At 35.8% G+C, this 20,637-nt stretch overlaps 5 protein-coding genes across 13 annotated transcripts in view; 1 reads left to right on the top strand and 4 right to left on the bottom strand.

The window, feature by feature from the left end:
* LOC111464178 (protein FLX-like 2) overlaps positions 1-3,360 on the bottom strand; it is a 5,560-nt gene extending 2,200 nt beyond the window's left edge. The window contains exons 1-5 of one of the 2 annotated variants that reach the window (XM_023108267.1): positions 3,235-3,360; positions 3,094-3,160; positions 2,229-2,807; positions 1,765-1,910; positions 1,570-1,664 (exon numbers count right to left, since the gene is read on the bottom strand). In XM_023108267.1, coding sequence (XP_022964035.1) covers positions 1,570-1,664; positions 1,765-1,910; positions 2,229-2,788 — 801 coding nt within the window. In that variant the 5' untranslated portion in view covers positions 2,789-2,807; positions 3,094-3,160; positions 3,235-3,360. The remainder of the gene's footprint in view (positions 1-1,569; positions 1,665-1,764; positions 1,911-2,228; positions 2,808-3,093; positions 3,161-3,234) is intronic. The other variant, XM_023108275.1, reaches the window with a different exon arrangement.
* A 297-nt stretch (positions 3,361-3,657) lies between these two features.
* Positions 3,658-7,664, bottom strand: LOC111463418 (probable 2,3-bisphosphoglycerate-independent phosphoglycerate mutase). 7 transcript variants are annotated; one of them, XM_023107374.1, is made up of 8 exons: positions 7,474-7,664; positions 7,147-7,246; positions 6,750-6,876; positions 6,023-6,373; positions 5,479-5,624; positions 5,009-5,285; positions 4,405-4,677; positions 3,658-4,214 (listed from the first exon to the last, which is right to left on the bottom strand). In XM_023107374.1, the coding sequence occupies exons 4-8, from the start codon at positions 6,329-6,331 to the stop codon at positions 3,744-3,746; spliced, it is 1,476 nt and encodes a 491-aa protein (XP_022963142.1). In that variant the 5' UTR covers positions 6,332-6,373; positions 6,750-6,876; positions 7,147-7,246; positions 7,474-7,664; the 3' UTR covers positions 3,658-3,743. The 7 variants fall into 7 exon arrangements, with proteins under 7 accessions (XP_022963142.1, XP_022963150.1, XP_022963119.1 ...); XM_023107382.1 differs by lacking the exon at positions 6,750-6,876 and having other exon boundaries at positions 7,089-7,246; XM_023107351.1 differs by lacking the exon at positions 6,750-6,876.
* A 522-nt stretch (positions 7,665-8,186) lies between these two features.
* LOC111431296 (proline dehydrogenase 2, mitochondrial-like) lies at positions 8,187-11,426 on the bottom strand. Its single transcript, XM_023067884.1, has 4 exons — positions 10,814-11,426; positions 9,061-9,706; positions 8,746-8,986; positions 8,187-8,466 (listed from the first exon to the last, which is right to left on the bottom strand). The coding sequence occupies exons 1-4, from the start codon at positions 11,357-11,359 to the stop codon at positions 8,427-8,429; spliced, it is 1,473 nt and encodes a 490-aa protein (XP_022923652.1). The 5' UTR covers positions 11,360-11,426; the 3' UTR covers positions 8,187-8,426.
* A 1,552-nt stretch (positions 11,427-12,978) lies between these two features.
* LOC111464659 (stress-induced protein KIN2-like) lies at positions 12,979-13,182 on the bottom strand. Its single transcript, XM_023108878.1, has one exon. The coding sequence runs from the start codon at positions 13,180-13,182 to the stop codon at positions 12,979-12,981; it is 204 nt and encodes a 67-aa protein (XP_022964646.1).
* Positions 13,183-14,041: 859 nt separating this feature from the next.
* LOC111429656 (pentatricopeptide repeat-containing protein At3g02490, mitochondrial-like) lies at positions 14,042-16,159 on the top strand. 2 transcript variants are annotated; one of them, XM_023065609.1, is made up of 2 exons: positions 14,117-14,207; positions 14,300-16,159. In XM_023065609.1, the coding sequence occupies exon 2, from the start codon at positions 14,316-14,318 to the stop codon at positions 16,077-16,079; it is 1,764 nt and encodes a 587-aa protein (XP_022921377.1). In that variant the 5' UTR covers positions 14,117-14,207; positions 14,300-14,315; the 3' UTR covers positions 16,080-16,159. The 2 variants fall into 2 exon arrangements, with proteins under 2 accessions (XP_022921370.1, XP_022921377.1); XM_023065602.1 differs by having other exon boundaries at positions 14,042-16,159.
* Positions 16,160-20,637: the final 4,478 nt, after the last annotated feature.

Genomic DNA, 20,637 nt, shown 5'->3' with positions numbered 1-20,637 from the left:
TTTTTTTTTTTTTTTTTTTTTTTTTTTTGTTGCAAAAGACAAAACCTATAGACAAGGGAATAAATAATATAGAGGAGAATCGTCAATCCAAAAATTGGCCAAAAAATGGAACATTGGACCACCCCCATTTAAGAATTTGGTTAAGTTTGGAAATTTGAGTGGACACTTCTAAATTTCCTTCCACAAGTTGGCTTTGGTCATTATTGTAAGGAACTCATTAGCATTTTGCCGTTTGTACCAAAATCAAAAAACACTACGCCTTAGGTTCTGAGGGAAACCTTCACAACGGCCCCGCTTACCAAAAGGGAAAAATACTTGCACAATAAGTTTCAGAAACCCTGACCCGCCCTTTTCAGACATTTTGGAACAAACTGTCACTTAACTATCCTCATAAGTTCCCAACCAGATGAGAATTGAAAGCCACCCCCCTCATGACTCATGCTTTCTCTCTCTCTCTCTCTCCCTCTCTCTCTCACTTACTAACAGCTCCTTGTACTTAGTGACATGTGGATGAAGCAAATCCAGCCAACACGCCACAAGGAGAGTCGGTCCCACTACTCGAAGTCTACCCTCACATACAAAAAATAAATAAATAAATAAAAGAAAAGAAGAAAAATCATAATTTTCAACGAACCGAGGATGGAATCCTAAATAAAGAGATTATATTTGATTTGAAAAAATAATAAGAAGAAGCAGATATTTCTCGAAGAACATGAATATACAATGAAATGAAAATATTTCTCGAAGAACATGAATATACAAAGATTATATTTGATTTGAAAATATTTGAGATCTCAGTTGGAAAGGGGAACGAAATATTCCTTATAAGGGTGTGAAAATCTCTCCCTATTAGACGCGTTTTAGAACCGTGAGGCTAACGGCGACATGTAACGGGCCGAAGCGGACAATATTTCCTAGCGGTGATACTTGGACTGTTACAAATGAGTCTGTGCAAATGAGACTGTTACAAACATTCACAGTATCAGAGCCAGAAACCAGGTGGTGTGCTAGCGAGGACGCTGGCCCCTAAGGGGGTAGATTGAGAGATTTCACATCGATTGGAGAGGGGAACAAAGTATTCCTTATATGGGTGTGGAAATCTCTCCTTATAGACACGTTTTAAAACCGTGAGGCCAACGGCGATACATAACGTATCAAAGCAGACAATGTTAGCTGCGGGCTTGAGCTCTTACAAAATAAGAAAAATAAGTCTCCTTGAAAGAACCAGAGAGTAAATTGAAATCTGACGAAGTATAGATTGGATTGGAGCCCATAACTTTGTGCTCCTTTTGCTAGGTTATTTTCTTAAGGCCCTATCGTCTGTTTATTATATACTCTCTCATATTTTCTCTGAATGAAAATTCAGTTTCTAATAAAAAAAAAATTCTAAAAAAAAATGTTAGTTTAAAACGTCTTCTCCCCATAGAACAATCGGGAAGGAGGGAAGCCCAGCTAAAACGTAGGCAGGAAAAGAGACCTCACAGCCCACCAAAAGAAGGAACTATCGAATTCAGGAACAAAATATTAATTCACGAAAACCAGAAAGTGGAATATGTGAATGTGACAAACCTGGCCAACACCATAGCCGTCCTCATAAGTATTTTGTCCTGCTGGATGCCCAGAAGCCTCCATCTCATTGTTTTGGGTAGTACCATAAGGCCCAACTATGTGCAGTCGCCAAATATCAGTGGTAGATAGAGGGAAATTCAAGACGGGTAAAACATAATCCAACAGGAAGTCTGAAATAAAGGTAAGGAGTAATACCATGTCTTCTGTCTAAACTAGCAGTATTTGTCAACTCTGCCCTAAGCTTCTCCAGCTCCCTAGCCATAGTGACATAATTCTTTTCCATCACTTGAAGTGACTCAAGATGATCATTGTATAATTTTTTCTCATAGTCATAGGTCGCTCTGCAAGGTCAATAACTAGGTCATGCCATTTTCCAAACAAAGAACTCAACCCAAACATGTTTAAAATAGGAACTCCCTAACCCTAAATGCAAGAAACCTTGCATTAAGGGGTTTTCTTTCCATATTCTTCTTTGTTCGAAGTGACTCAAGATAAGGACGCGTAAGCCTAGTAGGGCTAGCTAAGGAAACTGAACCATAGAAGTTGAAAACTGAATTTGATTGAATCCACAAAGGCATCCTACACAAAAACTAACATAAGTAGTTATGTGAAATCTTAAAAATTCCTTCTAAAAAGTAAATTCTATACAGATTACTCACCTACAATGCTGATATTCCTGCTTCAAACTCTCAAGTTCTGACATCAAAACTGGAACCTGCTGCACGTCTGCATGGGCCCTCTGAAGATCTTGAGTCAAATGTTGCACTCTAGTAATAAGTTCTTGCCTTGCTACAATCAAGTTCTGTGCTTCTGCTTTTGTCTGCTGCAATTCTAACTTAATTGGCTCAGCTGCTTGTAATTCAGCTTCCATCTTTGCAATCTTATCAGAAAGATTCCTTGTTTGCTGTTCTCTTTCAGATTTCACAGCTCCTATTTGAGCATGAAGAATCTGCAACTCATGCTGCGCAGCAGCAAGCTCTTGCCTCAAGGTTCCATGGGTAGCAGCGAGCCTCTGATTCTCGGTTGCGAGTTTCTGTATCTCAACATGTTGCCCAGCTAGCTTCTGTTCCATTACTTCTGGAGGAGGCAATATGTCAAAGGGAGGAAATGTAGCTGGTGGAGGACGAACCCCATGACCAAATGCTTCTGGATGCAGTACACCAGAACCTGGAAGAGGACGCCTCGTATGTGGAGGCGGAAAGCGACCTTTACTGCCCATTTTAATAGCTAGAAATCACCTGCGTATATAGAGAATATAACACAGACACCATTACTTCAACTGGCTAACAACCAACCAAAATCAAAGAACTGTTGCAAACCAAGTAGCTAAAAGCCAATATAGGCAAGAAAAGTCTTAAGAATCATTTAATGTGCTAATGCAGAACACCAAGAAAATTATGGCCTTAACAATCATTTCGTAACCTAAATTGTAAGGCGCGCAACAATACAGCAAATCCAAAATTGAATTCGTTAAAGAAATAACACTTCTCGAGTGTACCCAATGAAAAAGAAAATCACACATACCATCAAACAGCATCGAATAAACTAGAAAATGTTCATTGATGCACGGGAACATGAGCGTTCGTTCTTGCTGAAAGAAAAGTTTAGGGTTTTCAAAAAATGAGAAGGACGATAAAAACCAGAGTATTTGGTAGGTTTATATACCTTCGGCAATCAGACGACACCGGAGAACTCATCGGCGGAGGAGGTTGAAATCGGAGAAGTAAAGAAATGAGAAGAGTTTCTCGCCACTGTTGTTTTTAGGAAGAAGAAGAAGAACCCGCCCTGACAGTCCCAATTTTAATTTCTTTTATATATATATATATATATATTGGAGAAAAACCATTTTTATTTCTAAATTTATAAATAATTATTTTAATTACATTAAATCTGAAAATTTAAAAATAAAATAGGAATATAATGTCTCCTATTTTAATTATAGTAATGGTAGGGATTGTTGTAATTAAACCTTACAAATAATAATTGAATTATAATTTAATAAAATTAGATTTTAAACAATAATTATAATCCAATCAAATTCTTAATCTGTAAAATATTACGACGTTTATTTAAAAAATAAAAACACAATGTCGTGGAAATATATTTCTCTTATTCCAAAATATTTTTATTTGTAGTTCTTAGAACAGAGTAATTATAGAAGAAATTTGAGCAACTCATGCATCTAGCTTGAGGAATCTCTTTATGATGCCCATCATCTCTCCACCAGGGAAGCGCCCAAGACATCCCTTGGCAGCTGATATCTCATCAAACTCACAAACTGAGTCACCACCAAAGGCTTGGGAGTCTTTGCTTCTCTCTTCTGAAATCCAGTCCAAGTTCTCACTGGCTACGGTCGTCGGGAGGGGAAACGGGTCGAGATCAATGCCTGCAATTACCGACTCCCCGCCCATGGCGCCTACAAAGTCTTTCAATCTGCATATTGTAAATGGAACTGGCTCAAAGCTGTGATCTCCATACTCAACTGGAGTGGAGTGGTCTCCTGTCACACAGAGGTAGTACTGGAACTTGCCACTAGATTCTGCCTTCCATAGAAGCTTGGCTAGCTGTCCTATTGCTCTATCTACAGCTTCCATTCCCTTAACTTTGAATATAGTTGCCTTATCGTGCCCCGCATCGTCTATTGCCTACAAGATTGGTCGCCAACCACGCCATGAGATCAACTTCGAATATGGTTATAAATCAACAAAACCATTATGAAAAAGCCATAATCTTGTTGCAGTGGTGGGCTTGGCATAGTAGCAAATGCAATGAGAACTTTTATAACATATTAACGAATGGACGAGTTTTTGAGAGTTGAGGAGAAAGTGGAGCTACCTTAACATGAAGGAAACCAAAATCATAACCATCTGTCCGACCTGGTTTGAGCTCATTTTCTCCTGGCACAAAAGCATTGGGACAAGATTGCAAAGGAGCTGAGAGTCCCTTTGCGATCGCAGTGGCTTTAGAGGTTAAGAGTGTTCGATAATCTCCAGTTGCTCCTGGAGCATCTAGGATATCAATTCCTAGCGATAAGCCGAGCCCAGCTATAATTTTGGTGGGAGCCACCATGCATGGCCACAAATCATGTTTCTTCTCAAATGGAGGGACCTGTTATGCAGAATGCAAATTGTAAGTCCATTGAAGGTCGTCAATGCACTTGCTGTCATGGAATAACACCTAAGATCTCAAGTTTTCTACCCCATTCAAATTATTCAAGTTTTTCGAGAGCATGATCTACACATCGTATTGCAACCGGTTCTATCCTTTCATAAATGTAAAAGGGCAATTATACAAACATCATTCCCGGAGCGGAGGAGTATATCTTGATTTGATCAACAGATGGTGCAGCAAAACAAAAGGAAGCATGAATACCAACATTGCAGTCTCATGAATTAAAACTCAGAGCAAATAGCATAGGAGAAAATATAAAAGAACAAACCTCAATTCGAATCCCACAACCTCGTAAAAGGACAAGATTGGCTATGTTCTTCCCTTCCGCTGCACGCTTTGCATTTATTGGGTGAGAGACCAGGATTCGTGAGATTTCCTTGGATAACTCATTAACAACAGCTGCAGTAAGCTTTGCTTCCTTAGAATCATCTAAAGCCTCTGCTTGCAGAAGCAAGCGGTTGTCCTTCAAAGGGTCTGTTCCCGATATATTCCCACTCAAATTTGGTCCTTTAACAACCACACCACATCTATGCTCTGTGGCATACCTGTAGGGAGAAAAAAGAAAAGGATGAGATAAATCTTGTTATCTAGCCTTGGAATTAAATGCCTCGAGCAAATAACAGTAGAGTTGATATAATGAAATGTTTCCCGATAAAATATGGTTATCTGTAAACTGATAGAATGGACCAGACAGGAAGAAACAATCGCTGAGTTTAATGATGTAAAGAGAAAAACTACCTCACTCTAACTTCATACTCTGGGAAACTTGGTATCTTCAGTCTATCAAGTGATGCACATAATATTGGCCCTTCTTCCTCAAAGTGTCTATCAGCCCTCCTACTGGTTACTATTCCCGACTTCTCGTCCAATGTAGCAAAGTTCGACTATAATTGTGAAGCCACTAGTCAATTTGCAGGCTAAATGGGGGAGGAAAATATAATGATGCTCTATCCACATTTCCCAACAAATATAGCCAGAAGAATAGAGAAGATGAAATAGATAAAAGCAGAGAGAAGACAAGGTATGAATATAGTAACAACGATGAGAAGACAATCTCTCCAAATTTACAATCACTCTGTTAAGTTTAGGCTCTCTAAACTTGAAAAGAAAACATCCAGCTAAGCCAATAATCGCCTTCTCTTTAATCTTGTCGTTACTAAACTAAGAACCTAGACTAACGAAATATTATTATGTTTCTATCCTATATGCATTCTGGTTTCAAGAGTGAATAATAAATTATTAAAAAGTGATGTAATTTAGGGGGAAATTTTGAGAAGTGAACCTTGAACGCAATATCGCCAGGTGACATAGCCAATCCAGCTCCCATGGATTCGAATGCACCTCGACCCCTATAATATACTCTTGGGTCATAGCCCAAAAGAGAAAGATGAGCTGTGTCACTTCCACAACCCAACCCTACTTCGACAGGGTCCATGAGACCATTAACTCCAGCAGAAGCAATTGCATCCAAGTTAGGAACTTTGGCCACTTGCAAAGGAGTCTTAAATCCAAATTTTGGTATCGAGACATCACCCAACCCATCGATCAGCACAAATGCCACTCTTCTCTTAGGTTGCTGGGAAGTAACCATGGCTGCACAATCTGGGAGCTTCAGTTCACTCTTTCCTACTTCCTAAATATCAAGCAGGTTCGAAAAAACAATACCAGTGAATAGAGTTGTAATGTAACAAACCCAACACAGACGCAAATAAGAGTTTGCATGGTCAACTTCATTTTTTTAAAAAAATTATTTTGTTTACTTTCAATTGTTTATTCCATTTTTTAACTCCTTTAGGCCAATTTGATATCTTCGTTTTTAAAAATTTAGCTTATACCTATGAATTTCTTGATTTTGTTATATATTTTTTCTGTATGTTTTCAAAATTCAAGCTGAATAAACAAACATATTTTGTTGACAACAAACAACTAAAAACAGCTATCAAACAGATCAGGTCCTATAAGCAATTTATCCCAGAAAAAATGTTAGGGAAGAAAAGAAAAGGAATCACCTAACGAAATGGCAGTCACCCAGAAATAGTTCAAATACACAGCAAAAAATCTGAATTCGATCGACTATCCACGCAATGTCAATTGGAAAACTACCCAGAAACCCCTATAAACATGCACGGGCGCAGCCTGTCAATAATGCAGAAGCTGAATAATACTTGCGAAGGAAAAACAAATGAATTTCCTTCAAATCATCCGTCCAAGCTTTTGGAAATAAATTGCACTTGAGATCAATCATATAACATCACTTCTAAGCAAACTCAACCTCAAATTTCCATAGCAGACAGGTAAAGAAATAAAAATTCCATCGAAATCGTTGTAGATAGCGAGAAAAAACGTACCTCTAGAGCCTCAGCACAACCATTACAAATCAAATTCGTAGTTAGGTTTGAGTTATACCTAGAACAAAACGGAATTGGAACACTTTGTGAAATTCTTCTTTTGGATGGTCTATAACGAGTTACGAGCACTTTCCACCGATGCCACTTTATTCTGCTTTCTGCATCAATGTCGAGAGAGGAAATGTTAAAAACTCCAAAAGCAAAAGATGAGATTCCCGAGAATGTGATACACTGATCAACGAATGTATAAAACAATACGACAAGAAAAGATAGTTTTGAATTGAACAAGTAAGGTAATTATAACAACGATTAAGGATTAAGAAGATGAAACTAAAGGATCCAGAAAGAGGCTCCCATTGAAGAAAAAATTCTAAAAAACGCTTACGATTACTTTATTTGTAAGGATTAACAGCAGGCTGATGAGATTCTGTGGAGCGATCTGTTTATGGAGAATGATAAGAATCCGATTACTGTTGGCCGGAGAAGGAGAGAGAGCGCCGGCGGGAAATTAACGAGGGACAGAGACAAAGATAGAGTAAGATTCTTCAGAGTGCTGGGACGAGGGCTTAGAGAATATTTCTTTTAGTTAAATTAATAATTAAAATTAGCATAAATATATATTTAAAAAAATGATAAATATACCTTTTGGCGACCATTTTTCATTTTTTAATAATATTTATTTCAAGGTAAAAAAAAGTTCTGATTTAATTAAATTCATCTATATTTAAAATATTTTTAATTGATGATTTTTTTACTTTTATTATATTTTTAGATATACAAATAAAACTTAAAATTATATTAGTCTCTATTAAACTGAATTATGTAATTTTCTTCGTTAAAATTGTTATTATTATTATTTAAAATATTAAATAAAAATTAACTTCAAGTTGATCGTAGATATTAATTTCACTATTTATTGAAAGTAAATTGATTAAATCTTTAAGCGAAATAGAAAAATAAATAAATAAATAAATTTTAGTCTATTTAATAATTTTGATTTCTTTTTCAGAATATTTTATTTTGTTTATCAAGTATAATAATTTTAAAATTTCAACGACTTGATGGTTGGAGCTGTAGAAATTATAACTATTTTTTTTATAATTAACATAATATTTACTTTATTAATTCTAAAAAACAACCATAATATAAACTTATGTTCCTCCTAACATAAAGTTCTAAATTTACCATTTTCGCCCTATTTTACAAATTGTTCATATTGTTTTAGCAAGGTCGAAAAGGACATTTCATATTCTGTGAATAACTTAAATTAAAAAAAAAAAGATAAAAATTGCAAATCTTGGTGTTGTAGGCTGATGTTACTAAAAAATGCTCTTTCTTTCACCTCATGCAATCTTTCACCCTCCTTGCCATCTCCTTCCTGCAAGCATCACCAAATTAAAGGCGTTAAACGTTGTACCCTAAGCCCATCGGGTGTCGGAGAAGTTATTTGATGAGACCGCCACACAGTGATCGTATAACGACCATATTCCACTATTAGTATATATTATTCTCTTTGGATTTTTCCTCTCAGGCGAGAGGACTCCAACCGATATGAGATCGAAAGTCATTCACTTTTATATCCGACGGTAATTAGAAAATAAAAAATCTACGTCTCACGGTTATTAAAAAGCAGTCTCAACGAGGGATATGTTCGTACCTCATAAGTTTTCTATCGAGATTTGACGTAGATAGAAGACCTCTATTCTCTTCGGCCCGTCTCAAAAGATATGGCATCACCATATCCACAGGGCCAAATGGCATGTATTTACTCACTTGAAACCCTGCATTTCTCAACCCAAAGGAAAGAGCTTCCGACATCCCATACAATTGGGCAAACTCCAACTTGTGCTTCAACTTCCCAATCCCTATCTCATATGCTTTGGTAGCCGCCAATTTCCCTACACGACACACACGGGTCGGTCACGAGAGTTTTATCAAACCATAAAAACGAAATTAAAAACTAAATAGTTACCTGATTCAACGTTATGGGTTGCAAGAATAACACCACTCGAGCTCTTAACGACGTTGTCGAGTAAGAACGACGCACAACCATCGTAGCACGAGTGAGTATCGAGAATGGTATCGTGAATGGGAGACGGAAACCCCAAAGACGACGCGAGTTTGGATTCACTAGACATATAAGCACCTCTCACGAGCTTAATCCCAAGAGGAATTTTCATATTGTCAGCAGCCTTAGCAACCAACAACAAGCGGTCTTTGGCGTCCTTCAAATAGGCTTGGACAGTGCCATAGACGATGGGATTGTGGTCTTTGTTGTAATCAATGGCGGCAGAGTAAGTGAAGTAATCAATGGCGGGTTGAACTTTGGTGTGCTCGGCATCGATGGCTAAAGGGACGTTGGCATCAGCACAGGCTTGACAGATTTTGATGAGCCTTTGGTGGCTGATTTGGAGGCTTTTCTCTTCTTGGGGAGTTAGGGGAGTGGGGTGTTTGAGGGTGTGGTATAAAGGGCTTGAGTCTGAGAAAATTGGTAAGGTTTTGAGCTTCCATGGGAGATTCAAACAAGGGTTTTTGTGTTGCCATCTTAATAAATCACTCACTCTTTCAAGCAATCTCAATGGGCAAATTGCACTAACTTTAGCCACCACAAAACTTGCCTGTCATTGTCAAATACAAGAATTTTCTCAGGAAACAAACACAAAGATGCCAATTTTGTAATGTTTTCCATTAACTTGCCATAGCGCATATAACGTGTTTTAGCTAGTTACGTATTTGCTACGGAGATTGTAACGGCCCAGGCCCACAATTAGCACATATTGTCCTTCTGAGTTTTTTCTTTTAGATTTCAGCTCAAGGCTTTATAAACTGTCTAGATCCACCGTTAGCAGATATTGTCTTTTTTGGGTTTTCCCTTTCAGACTTAGGCTTTAAAATGCGTATGGTAGAGAAAAGTTTCCATATGTATTTAGTTCTCCTCCTTAACCAATGTGGGATTCTCACAGAAATGTTTTCTCACCTATATAAGAAATGTTTCACTCTCCTCTCCAACTAATGTGGGATCTCATAATCCATCTCACTTGGGGGTCAACGTCCTCGATAACACACTGCTTGAAACCTACCATCTATACCTGTCTAAGTCTACCACTAGTAAATATTGACCGTTTGGCATTTTACACATCGTTGTCAGCCTCACTGTTTTAAAACGCATATGCTAGGGAGATGTTTATACACCCTAATGTTTCTTAATGTTTCGTTTTTGTGTCACGTGTTATGCGTGGTCTCACATAGATAAACATGAAAAATTCTATCGTTTTATATAAATTGGCACCCACGTGGCAATTTATTAACCATAAAAGAGAGCGACGTGGTAGAAAAGTCTAATTTAATGAGCGTTGACCATTCCAGAAACAAAAGGAAAATTCTTTTATTTGACTTTTATATATATATATATAAAATAAAGTCTAGCACACTCAAACCAGAGCTTATCGGAAATAGAAATGCCGTAATTTAAAAGCTAAGTATAAATGTAATTAAAATAAAATAAATATGGCAGAAGATTAGCTTAAATCTCAATTAAATTCCTAAACTTGCTCTCTTAGTCTAGAGTTTTAATTTTAATTAATAATTAGTTGAAATGTCTTCATGAACTAATATTTATTTAAACTTACATTAATTGCTAAAATAGTAATTAAAAAAAATTAGCAATGAAAATAGAATAGCCATGAAAACACGAGAAGAACAGGATCAAGATCAAGCGAACTTACAGAACCAGGCGGAAGCGATTTAGTGGCTTCGATGGTTTTAAGAAACCCATCAAGATTCCGATCACATGATTCCTCGTCGTCGGCATATTCCAGGGCGTAATCAAGCATGCTCCTTAACCCGACGTCGTGAAGCCGTCGGACGGTTTTCCTAACCGCCGCGTCGTCCTCGCCGGCGCAGAAATGTCGGTAAAACGTATGCTTAACACTGCCCAAAATCGCGTCACGAATCAATTCCACGTCCATCAGCTTAGAGTTCATGATCCATATCCCGGCATCCACGACGGGGCCGACGGCGGCGAGGTGGAGATTGGCGGCGGCGCGTAAGAGCTCCAACGTCGAAAGAGACCCAAATAAGGCACTTGTGTCGGTGAAATCAATCGTGGGTGTCGCCGGAGAGCCGGTGTGATTGAGCGGAGAGGCGGAGGCGGCGGCAGCCGTGAAAGCGGCAGCGGGGGAGGAGGCGGCGGTGTTCAATAGCCGATCGAAAGTATAAAGAAAAAACCGCTTGGGGGTCTTCGATTGGGTTGCTAAAATCCTTCTGGCCATCCAATTTCGGAGAATAAATTTCACTTTTTTTTTTCTTTTTTTTCTTTTTTAAAATTTGTGCATTGAATTTTGTTGCTGACCTGTGGGTTTAAATAGAGGGAAAGATTTGACAGCTGGACAAGGGGAGGGGGGGTTTCGATCAAATACTACACGTAAAGTACCCATGCGGAAAATTAATGATCTGACGTGGACGAATCTTGAAGTAATCCACTTGTCCGTTAAAATAATAATTAATAAAACAATATCCATATAGGCAGTGATGGGTTCAGATCCAGTGGATTATAGGGGATGCTGACGTCATATTTCGAAGCAAAAAAGAAAAAAAAAAAAAGAAAAAAACATGGATAGAAATAAATCAAAACAATTCTCTTCCAATTCCTTTGAATTCCGACATTTTGCCGGGTTTTGTGGCTGCTTTGGTCTTTTAATTGTCGGATTAAAATTAACCATATTTTTTTAATGGTTTTAACTTTTAACCGCGTGTTATTCATTTTCATTTACTCTTCTATTTCATTTCATGCTCTCCTTCCTTAAAGCCTTCGGTTCACCTTTTACCTTAAATACATTCCCAATAAATATTTTCTTAAATTAATTCTAAAAAATATCTCTTTTATTATGTTTTTAAAATATTCCTTTTAGTTTTTTAAAAAAAGATATTTTCTTAAAAGAATATTTTTATTAATTTAACCTAAATATCCAACAACAAAAAAATTACCTTTTTTGTTTAACTAATAATATAAAATTATGAGGTACTATATATGAATCATATAGTCTATAAAAATAGACGAAAGCCATATAGTGTATTTTGTATAAAATTAAATAATTGATGACCACGATTGGTATGTCTTAATCAGAAACAAATATTTTTATTTTTATTTTTTACTATATTAAACAATTAATTGTGAATTATTTAAGGTTAGAATTTAATTGGACCCTTTCAATTTTTAATTTGAAACAAAATAAATAAATAGATTAAAAAAGATAACTTGGGAAATATTACTTTAATCAACGTCTTTAAGCAACAAGGGGTGATTATTAACCACTAATTGAAACTGTTTTTTAAATTAAATAAAATACATAACCTTTACCTTTATTGAAATTTTTTACCCAATTATTTAGGTATTGAAATTTTTTACCCAATTCTTTAGGTTAGATGGAATGAAATTTACATTTATTTTTTTATTTAGTTTAGAGTAAATAAACCATAAAATTATAAATATTTTTAATTTAATAGTATTTATGAATGTCTATATTTTTCTTTTAAGGTTATTTTATGAAAATTGTTTATTAGGTGTAAAATATTTATATGTTAAATGGATTAACGTAGGAATATTTGGGCATTTATCCAATAAAGCTATTCGGTACTTATAATGACAATTATGCCCTCGTCATTTTAAGGAAATTACAATTAATTACCGATTAAAATCATTTCCATTCTCATTATTTTAACATTTTTAGGACCCAAACAATATTTGCTAGGTTGAATTAAATTAAAATCTCACTTATTTATCTTATTAATATAAAATTAATTAATGGAAAGAGCTATTACATTATTAGACAGAGCTCTCTCCAATAACAAAAAGAAGAATAAACAGACCCTAAAGATCATAACCGACAGTTCATTTGTTCAATCCGGTGGCATCCTTCACAGCCTCGGCAGCTCCTTGAGCCCTAGCCACCATCTGTTGGCCGGCCTCTTGCACGGTCTCCTTCGCTGATTGAGCTGCATTGCTAGCTTTCTCAATCAAATTGCTTGTCTTCTCCTTAGCTTGGCCCTTGGCCTCTCCAGCCTGAAAGCTCATCTGTTGCGAGCTATCCGCCATATGTTGTTACTTTCCTTTTTTGAAATGGTGAGACCAAAGAAGGGTGAATCGTTTACGTTTGGATGATAAGCCAGTGTTTATGTGTTCTTATAAAGGAGTTTCGAATTGATTCATATGTTTGACACGTGTGGTTCCTTTTTGGCCTATTGATTTGAAACCGCACGTGGGAGAATTTTATGTGAGTTTAGTTCCTATTTTAAGAGTCCCAGTTTTGAATCATTCAACCCCATTTTATCATAATTCTAATTTAAAATAATTACACCCATTTAATTTAAAAAAAAAAAATATTATTTATGGAATATATCTTAATATTATTTCTTTATGATTTAATTTATAGGATATTTTATTTTTTTCTCAAGATTTAATTAGCTTATATTTTTTTATTATAAGGTATTAGTCGCTAAATATGAAATATATCTTAGATATTATATTTTTATGATTTGATTTATAAGATATTTTATTTTATTTTTAATATCTAATTAGTTTATATTTATTTTGTTATAAGGTATTAGTTACTAGCTTACCGTATATATTATTTATGGAATATATCTTACGTATTCTATCTTAATATTATTTTTTTATGATTTATAAGATATTTTATTTTATTTTTAATTTTTAATTAATTTATATTTTTCTTAAGGTATTAGTAGCTAGTTTATATCCTATAAATGTTATATGAATATCAATCAGAATACACATCGATCTCAATTCTATTTCTTATTCTTAAAATCCATAATTTAACATTTCTTAAGAAAATTTTAACAAATTTTAAGATATTTTTTTTCCAACATATTAAATTTTTGTGATAAGTGGAGCTTTTTATTTATTTATTTAATATTAGTATTTTTTTTTTTAAAGTGGACCTGTTTATCCTTGTTCTATCCCTCCAATTCTCTGCATCGCTATTTGGCTCTCCCGATTCTGTGCCCTAAAGCTGCAATATGAGATATTCATGGCGTCTGCTTCGTTTGCGAGCTCATTTTCGGTGTCAGCTCCTCCTTTCATCCAACTCCTCGCATTTTCAGGTTCTTTCCAATCCGAATCTGCAATCACTTCGCTATTTTTCTTCATTGCTTCGTAAGTATCCTGTTCACGACACGAGTATCGTTAATTCTAGATACAGCACGCCTCGAATGCTCTCGTCCGAACCGGAGATTGGACAGAAGGACTCTGCTCACGCTGTTGTGTTTGATATTTTCTCTAAATGTCGGGATGTGGATGAAATTAGGAAAGGCTTAGAGTCGAGTGGTGTTGTTATTAGTCATGATTTGGTGTTGGAGGTGTTGGGGAAGCTTGAGTCGAACCCTGATGAGGCTATCAGGTTTTTCGGTTGGGTTTCGGGGGATTATGGCGAGAAACTTAGCTCCAAGTCGTATAACTTGATGCTTGGAATCCTAGGAGTTAATGGTCGTGTTGAGGAGTTTTGGGATTTGAACTGTGATATGAAGAAAAAGGGTTATGGGATATCTAAAAGTGTACAGAATAAGGTATTGGAGAAGTTTGAGAAGGATGGATTGGAGAGTGAAGCTGAGAAATTGAGAGACGTCTTTGCATCAGGATCTATTGACAAGTCTCCCGAGAAGATTGGTTCAATCGTTTGCAAACTTGTTAGGAAGAATGTGTGGGGAGATGATGTTGAACAGCAATTGCGTGATATGAACATTTCATTGTCAAGTGATATGGTTAAGATGATATTGGAGAATCTTTGTACAGAACCAGCAAAAGCATTTATATTTTTCCGGTGGATTGGTGAGAGTGGGATGTTTAAGCACGATGAACAGACTTATAATGCCATGGCAAGGGTGTTAGGTAGGGAAGATAGTATCGATAGATTTTGGAAAGTAGTTGATGAAATGAGGAGCCATGGTTACGAAATGGAGGTGGAGACATTTTCTGAGGTGTTGAGACGATTTTGTAAAAGAAAAATGATCGAGGAAGCTGTAAACTTGTATGTGTTTGCAATGGCAGGAGGCAATAAGCCTTCGGTTGATTGTCTTACTTTTCTGTTAAAGAAAATAGCAGTTAGTAAGCACTTAGATCTTAGTCTGTTCTCAAGGGCGTTGAAGATATTTACAGAGACAGGCAATGCATTGACGGATTCAATGGTTTTTGCAGTTCTCAAGTCTCTGTCTACTGTTGGTAGGATTGGAGAGTACAACGAGGTTTTAAATGCAATGAAGGAGTATGGATACGTATTTAGTGGTGGGTTGAAGAGAAAGGTAGCATATCAACTTAGTAGTACTGGAAAAAGTGATGAAGCAAATGATTTCGTGAATAGCTTAGAAGCTTCTGGCTGTAATTCAGACAACAAGACCTGGGCAGCTTTGATAGAAGGTTATTGTGTTGCTGGAGATCTTGCTAAAGCTTCTGATTGCATCCACAAAATGGTTGAAAAAGGTGTGGACTGTTGTGCTGGATATACTTTGGATTTAGTGGTCAATGCTTACTGTCAAAAGAAACGCGAAACTGATGCTAGCCGTCTTTTCTGTGATCTCGTTGATGAAAAGCAGCTAAAACCATGGCATTCTACATATAAAGCATTGATAAACAAGCTATTGGTTCGAGGGGAATTCAGAGAAGCTTTGAAATTGTTGGGGATGATGAGAAATCATGAATTTCCACCATTTATTGACCCATTTATTTTGTATGTATCAAAGTCTGGAACAGCTGATGATGCCATCGGCTTCCTGAAGGCCATGACATCGAAGAGTTTTCCTTCTACGACAGTGTTCCTCCATTTGTTTGAAGCATTTTTCCAAGCTGGAAGGCACGGAGATGCTCAAGACTTCCTTTCAAAATGTCCAGGTTACATTCGTAACCATGCTGATGTTCTGGAGCTTTTTAATTCTATGAAGCATGTAGAAGCTGCTGCTCCTCCCCCAAATCTGGCTTCTTAGGCTTGCATATAATTTCTCTACAATGTAGTTTATGAGGTTTCATGTGGAGTTTAATCAATTTAAAGGTTTTGTTTCAAATATATCTGTTCCTCAAAATTTATTGACCTAACGGAAGCATGTTTAGATTAATTTCTTTTATAGAGAATAAAAATCAAGGTAACAAGTTTCCTGTGATCAAGAAAACTCCAGTTTCCTACAACTTCCTATCTTATTTATGTAATGTAGGGTCTCTAATTTGTACCCTCCTCTAAAAGTATGTGTTAATTTAGTCTATAATGATAATAATACTAGTCCCATTTGATAACCATTTGGTTTTTTGAAAATCAAGCCTATAAATACTACTTTCACCCATGATTAACTTGTTTTGTTATGTACTTTTCACACATGTTTTAAAAAGCTAAGCCAAGTTTTAAAAATTAAAATTTAGTTTTCACAATCTTGTTTAGAATTTGAATAAGAATTCAAATCTTTTCTTAAAAAAGATGGAAGTTTTCAAAAACAAAAACTCAAATGGTTATCAAATGGGTCTAAACAGTCAAAATTAAGTATGAACTAATTTGTTAGACAGAATCAGCTTATTAAACTTCTCAGATTAATCTTTTATAACTTTGTTCTAGTGTTTTTTTTCATCATCTCTTCATACTTTTCAAGTGTGACACAGGGAAGGCGGAGAGAGGATAACTTTTTAAGTGTGATACAGGAAAAATGCAGAGATGATTTATTTGAAATTTACCTCGTGAAAAACATCAATGAAGTGATTGATTCTTGATCTCTTGTACATGTTCCTATTCTAAGTTTTATGTAGAATATAGGAAACTTCCAGAAAAGCTGAAAATTCAGGCCGCCATCTCCAATATGTTGCTCTCAACACTGCTTGGGTGACAAGAATATCAGGTAAAATTCTGTAGGTGCTGCTGTATAACGGTATTATTGTACGGTAAAGCTCTCAACTCTGCTAATCTTGGACTTTGTTGCGCACGTCTGCAAGCATTCTGCCTTGTTTACTTTATTGTAGTCATTTTTTATGCATAAAAGTTCTTCCTCCATGTGTTGAAGGTTCTCATTGTGTTAAACGAGTGAAAAAAATGTGGCATGTGTTCTCACCCATAATGAACTTGTCTGAAAGTTTTTCATTCTTAGTATTTTAAGGAAGACAACTGATTTGGTTAACATTCAAAACATTTGTTAGCACTACATAATGATGTTAATCGCCTACCTGACTCATAATTTACTTAATCGTGTTAGAGCTTATCAATTCTCCATAATGATGTTCTTTCCTTCTAATTGATGTGGAATTTTGGTGGATCTTATGTTCATGGTACCAATACTAATTATGTTTACATTGCCTTGAGTTTTTTTTCTTTCTAATATACTTGAAAAGTGATACAGATATCTATCTTTGGTTTAAAGCAAAGCATGAGATTCTAGCTTGTCATTGCAGCAAAGGTGATAAAGAAAATGTTGATTATAATACATTATAATGCATAGCAAGCATGGAGCATCAAATGTCCCATCAGTATGTTTAGCAAACGTAAAACTACCTAGTCTCATTAGCAGTCACTTTTGATAAAGCCCTTGACAGTCTAGCTTTCTTTAAGCCACACATGTTACTTTCCAGAGTTTATTTAATGGCTTAAAAAGTTCAAAACTCATTTCAAATTTGAAAATGCACGGATCTTTGTCTTAGTTATATTTTCATGTTGGTTTACTTATACTTTCCTGTGTTTAATGATTTCAAACGTTCAAAACTCATTTCAAATTTAAAATTGCTCAGAACTTTGTCTTGGCTATATTTTCATGTAGGTTTACTTGTAGCATGTGGCATTAAATATAACTTGTAATAGTTGTCTATTTTTTAGTACAATAATTGTGAGGGTAAGAGATCCAACCATCAACGTTACGTTTGGAATGGTAAGACGCACTTTATCCACTAATTATGTGTGGATTGACTTAATAAATGTACGTTGCTAACTAGGTTTTTTTTCTATTGTATTGATGCATCATGGTTCCTGTGATCTCCCATATGGATGCATCATTGTATTGAAACATTCCTTATAAGGGTGTGGAAACCTCTCCCTAGTAGACGCGTTTTAAAACTTTGAGAGAAAACTCGAAAGGAAAAGTTCAAAGATGACAATATCTGCTAGTGGTGGGCTTGGACTGTTACAAATGATATTAGAGCCAGACACCGAGCGGTGTGCCTGCGAGGATGCTGGGCCCCCAAGGGGGTGGATTGTGAGATCCCACATCGGCTGGAGAGAAGACCGAATCATTTCTTATAAGGGTGAAATCTTGAGGGGAAGCTGCGAAGAAAAAGCTTAAAGATGAGGATATCTGCTAGCGGTGGGCTTGTGCTTGGGCTGTTATTGATTTTTTCAAATTGAAAGGATGAAGAAGATTCTTGATTAGTCATATATCATTTTTTGGGTTAGAATTCATAGATACTTGGCTTTTTCCTCCCCATATTGTATTGAATAGCAATTGTTTTGGCAAGCCAGGACACATTTTGCCAAACAGATTGATTATGACATGTCCATGAGCAAAACGATATGAATGAGACTAAACGAGACAAGGGGGGTTGTATCATTTTGCTGTGTTCATTACCGGATTGGAGATTATACGAAAGAAAATAGAGAGAGTAAATGTAGAACAAAGAAATAGTCTTCATTGGTGTTGGAGTCTTTTGATTGTCAACTTCAATCCTTGTAGTGTTCATTAGAATGTAGGCAGCAAACAAAAGACAACTTAGGTTCTTACAGACAGTGTGACAAAATTGTCATCATTTTTCTATGATTAGTAGCTATTGCTCCCCCCACTTGCTGTTTATCCCTTTCTCACAACATTTATTGCAGAAACCAGCGATGGAGGTGCGCTTGGGGGGACCAACTTTGCTAAATCCTTAGCCATTTCAGACCTTCAAATACCCATTGGGAGGATTATTATCTTGCTGTTTCAACAAAAAGAAAAAGGTTAGTTTCCCCCACTATTATCTAAGAACTCATCTCAGTTTCAGCTTTAGATCAGTTAATTATTTTTTTGCTTAATATTGGATTAGAAATCTGATTAGTGAAGGAATGAAGATCTGCTGTGATTTTATATTGTTAAGAGTACAAATTGAAAGCTTTAAACTTGTAATTTAAAGTAATCCAAGTCTATTAATCCACTTTGGTCTAAATCAAAGATAATATCTACCCTTATAATGATTATAAAAAAGATCCAAAAGAGAAGAACAATGATAGTAACACAAAAGAGAATTTCAAAATCAAAACCATATCCTAAAATTCAAGTGGTTTTTTATATGTTTGAAAGATGTAATGTTTTTGGGAGGCAAATTACCCCCAACAGAAGGGTGTATTGATTGATTAAACTGTAAAAATAAATAAAGAAATAAATAAATAAAAGATGAATGGACCAAATTAAGGTGTGAAAAAGGGGATGGAAATTCAAATAAAATGAAGTGATTCCCCTTTAGAGAAAAGAGAGAAAAAAACATGGGACACCATGTTCCCTCATACAACTTTTTACCCTAAACCATCCTTGTCTACTCTATACTGTCTTTCATTATCTCTTTCACTTTCTTGTCAATGACTTGGAAACACATACTCTTTTGCTTTGAAATGGTGGTGACCTAACTATGGATTTTGAAGCTTTTTTTCATCTTGGGATCTTGGGGCTTTGTAAAGGAGTATATTATACTTTCCCGTCAACTAAATTTGAACTTAGTTTTAATCTAGTCAGAGTATTGAAAATGAGCACTTTTGGTCATTGTGATTTGTATTCGGTTCTTTTTTGTTCTTAAAGTTACAAAAGTAACATGTTTGGTCTATCGAGTTTAAATTCTGTTTTTAATTGGTTAGTGAAATATGCCGTTCATTTCTAATGGTTCTTACTTGTAACATTGCACATCAGTTGGAGAGGGAAACGAACCATTCATTATAAGGGTGTGGAAATCTCTCCCTAACATACGTAACAGGCCAAAGCAGACACTATCAATTAGTGATGGGCTTGAACTGTTACAAATGGTATCAGAGCCAGACATTGGACGATGTGCTAGCGAGGATGCTGGGCCTTAAAGGGGGTGAATTGTGAAATCCTATATCGGTTGGAGAGGGGAAACGAAACATTCATTATAAAGGTGTAGAAACTTCTCCCTATCAAACACGTTTTAAAACTGTGTGGCTAGAACTAGATAGAAACCGAATTCAAATTTAAGAAATATTGGGATGAAAACACCCACAATCCCAACATCTTCAATTACCCAATTGAAATTCATCCATATGCATGCTAAAGAAGCTTCCTACCAAATCCCACTAGAGAAAAGAGACAACAAAAATGGGTCAAGCTCTCAAAACATTTGGATTTGGAAGACCATATTGCATCATTTCAACTTTGAAATATAGAGGCAATAGCATCGTCTACTTATTTAGTATACCTCATGGCTTATAGATTTTGAAACAAGAAATGTCTCTTCCCACCCACTCAAATTCTCTTCTTCAAATTCTTAAATATTGTAATTTTTTTTTTTTTTTTTTTTTTTTTTTTTTTTTTTTTTTTTTTT

Source organism: Cucurbita moschata, unplaced genomic scaffold (genome assembly GCF_002738365.1).
Source record: "Cucurbita moschata cultivar Rifu unplaced genomic scaffold, Cmos_1.0 Cmo_Scf00002, whole genome shotgun sequence".
In the NCBI taxonomy this organism is placed as follows: Eukaryota; Viridiplantae; Streptophyta; class Magnoliopsida; order Cucurbitales; family Cucurbitaceae; genus Cucurbita; species Cucurbita moschata.
This window is presented reverse-complemented; position numbering and strand designations above follow the sequence as displayed.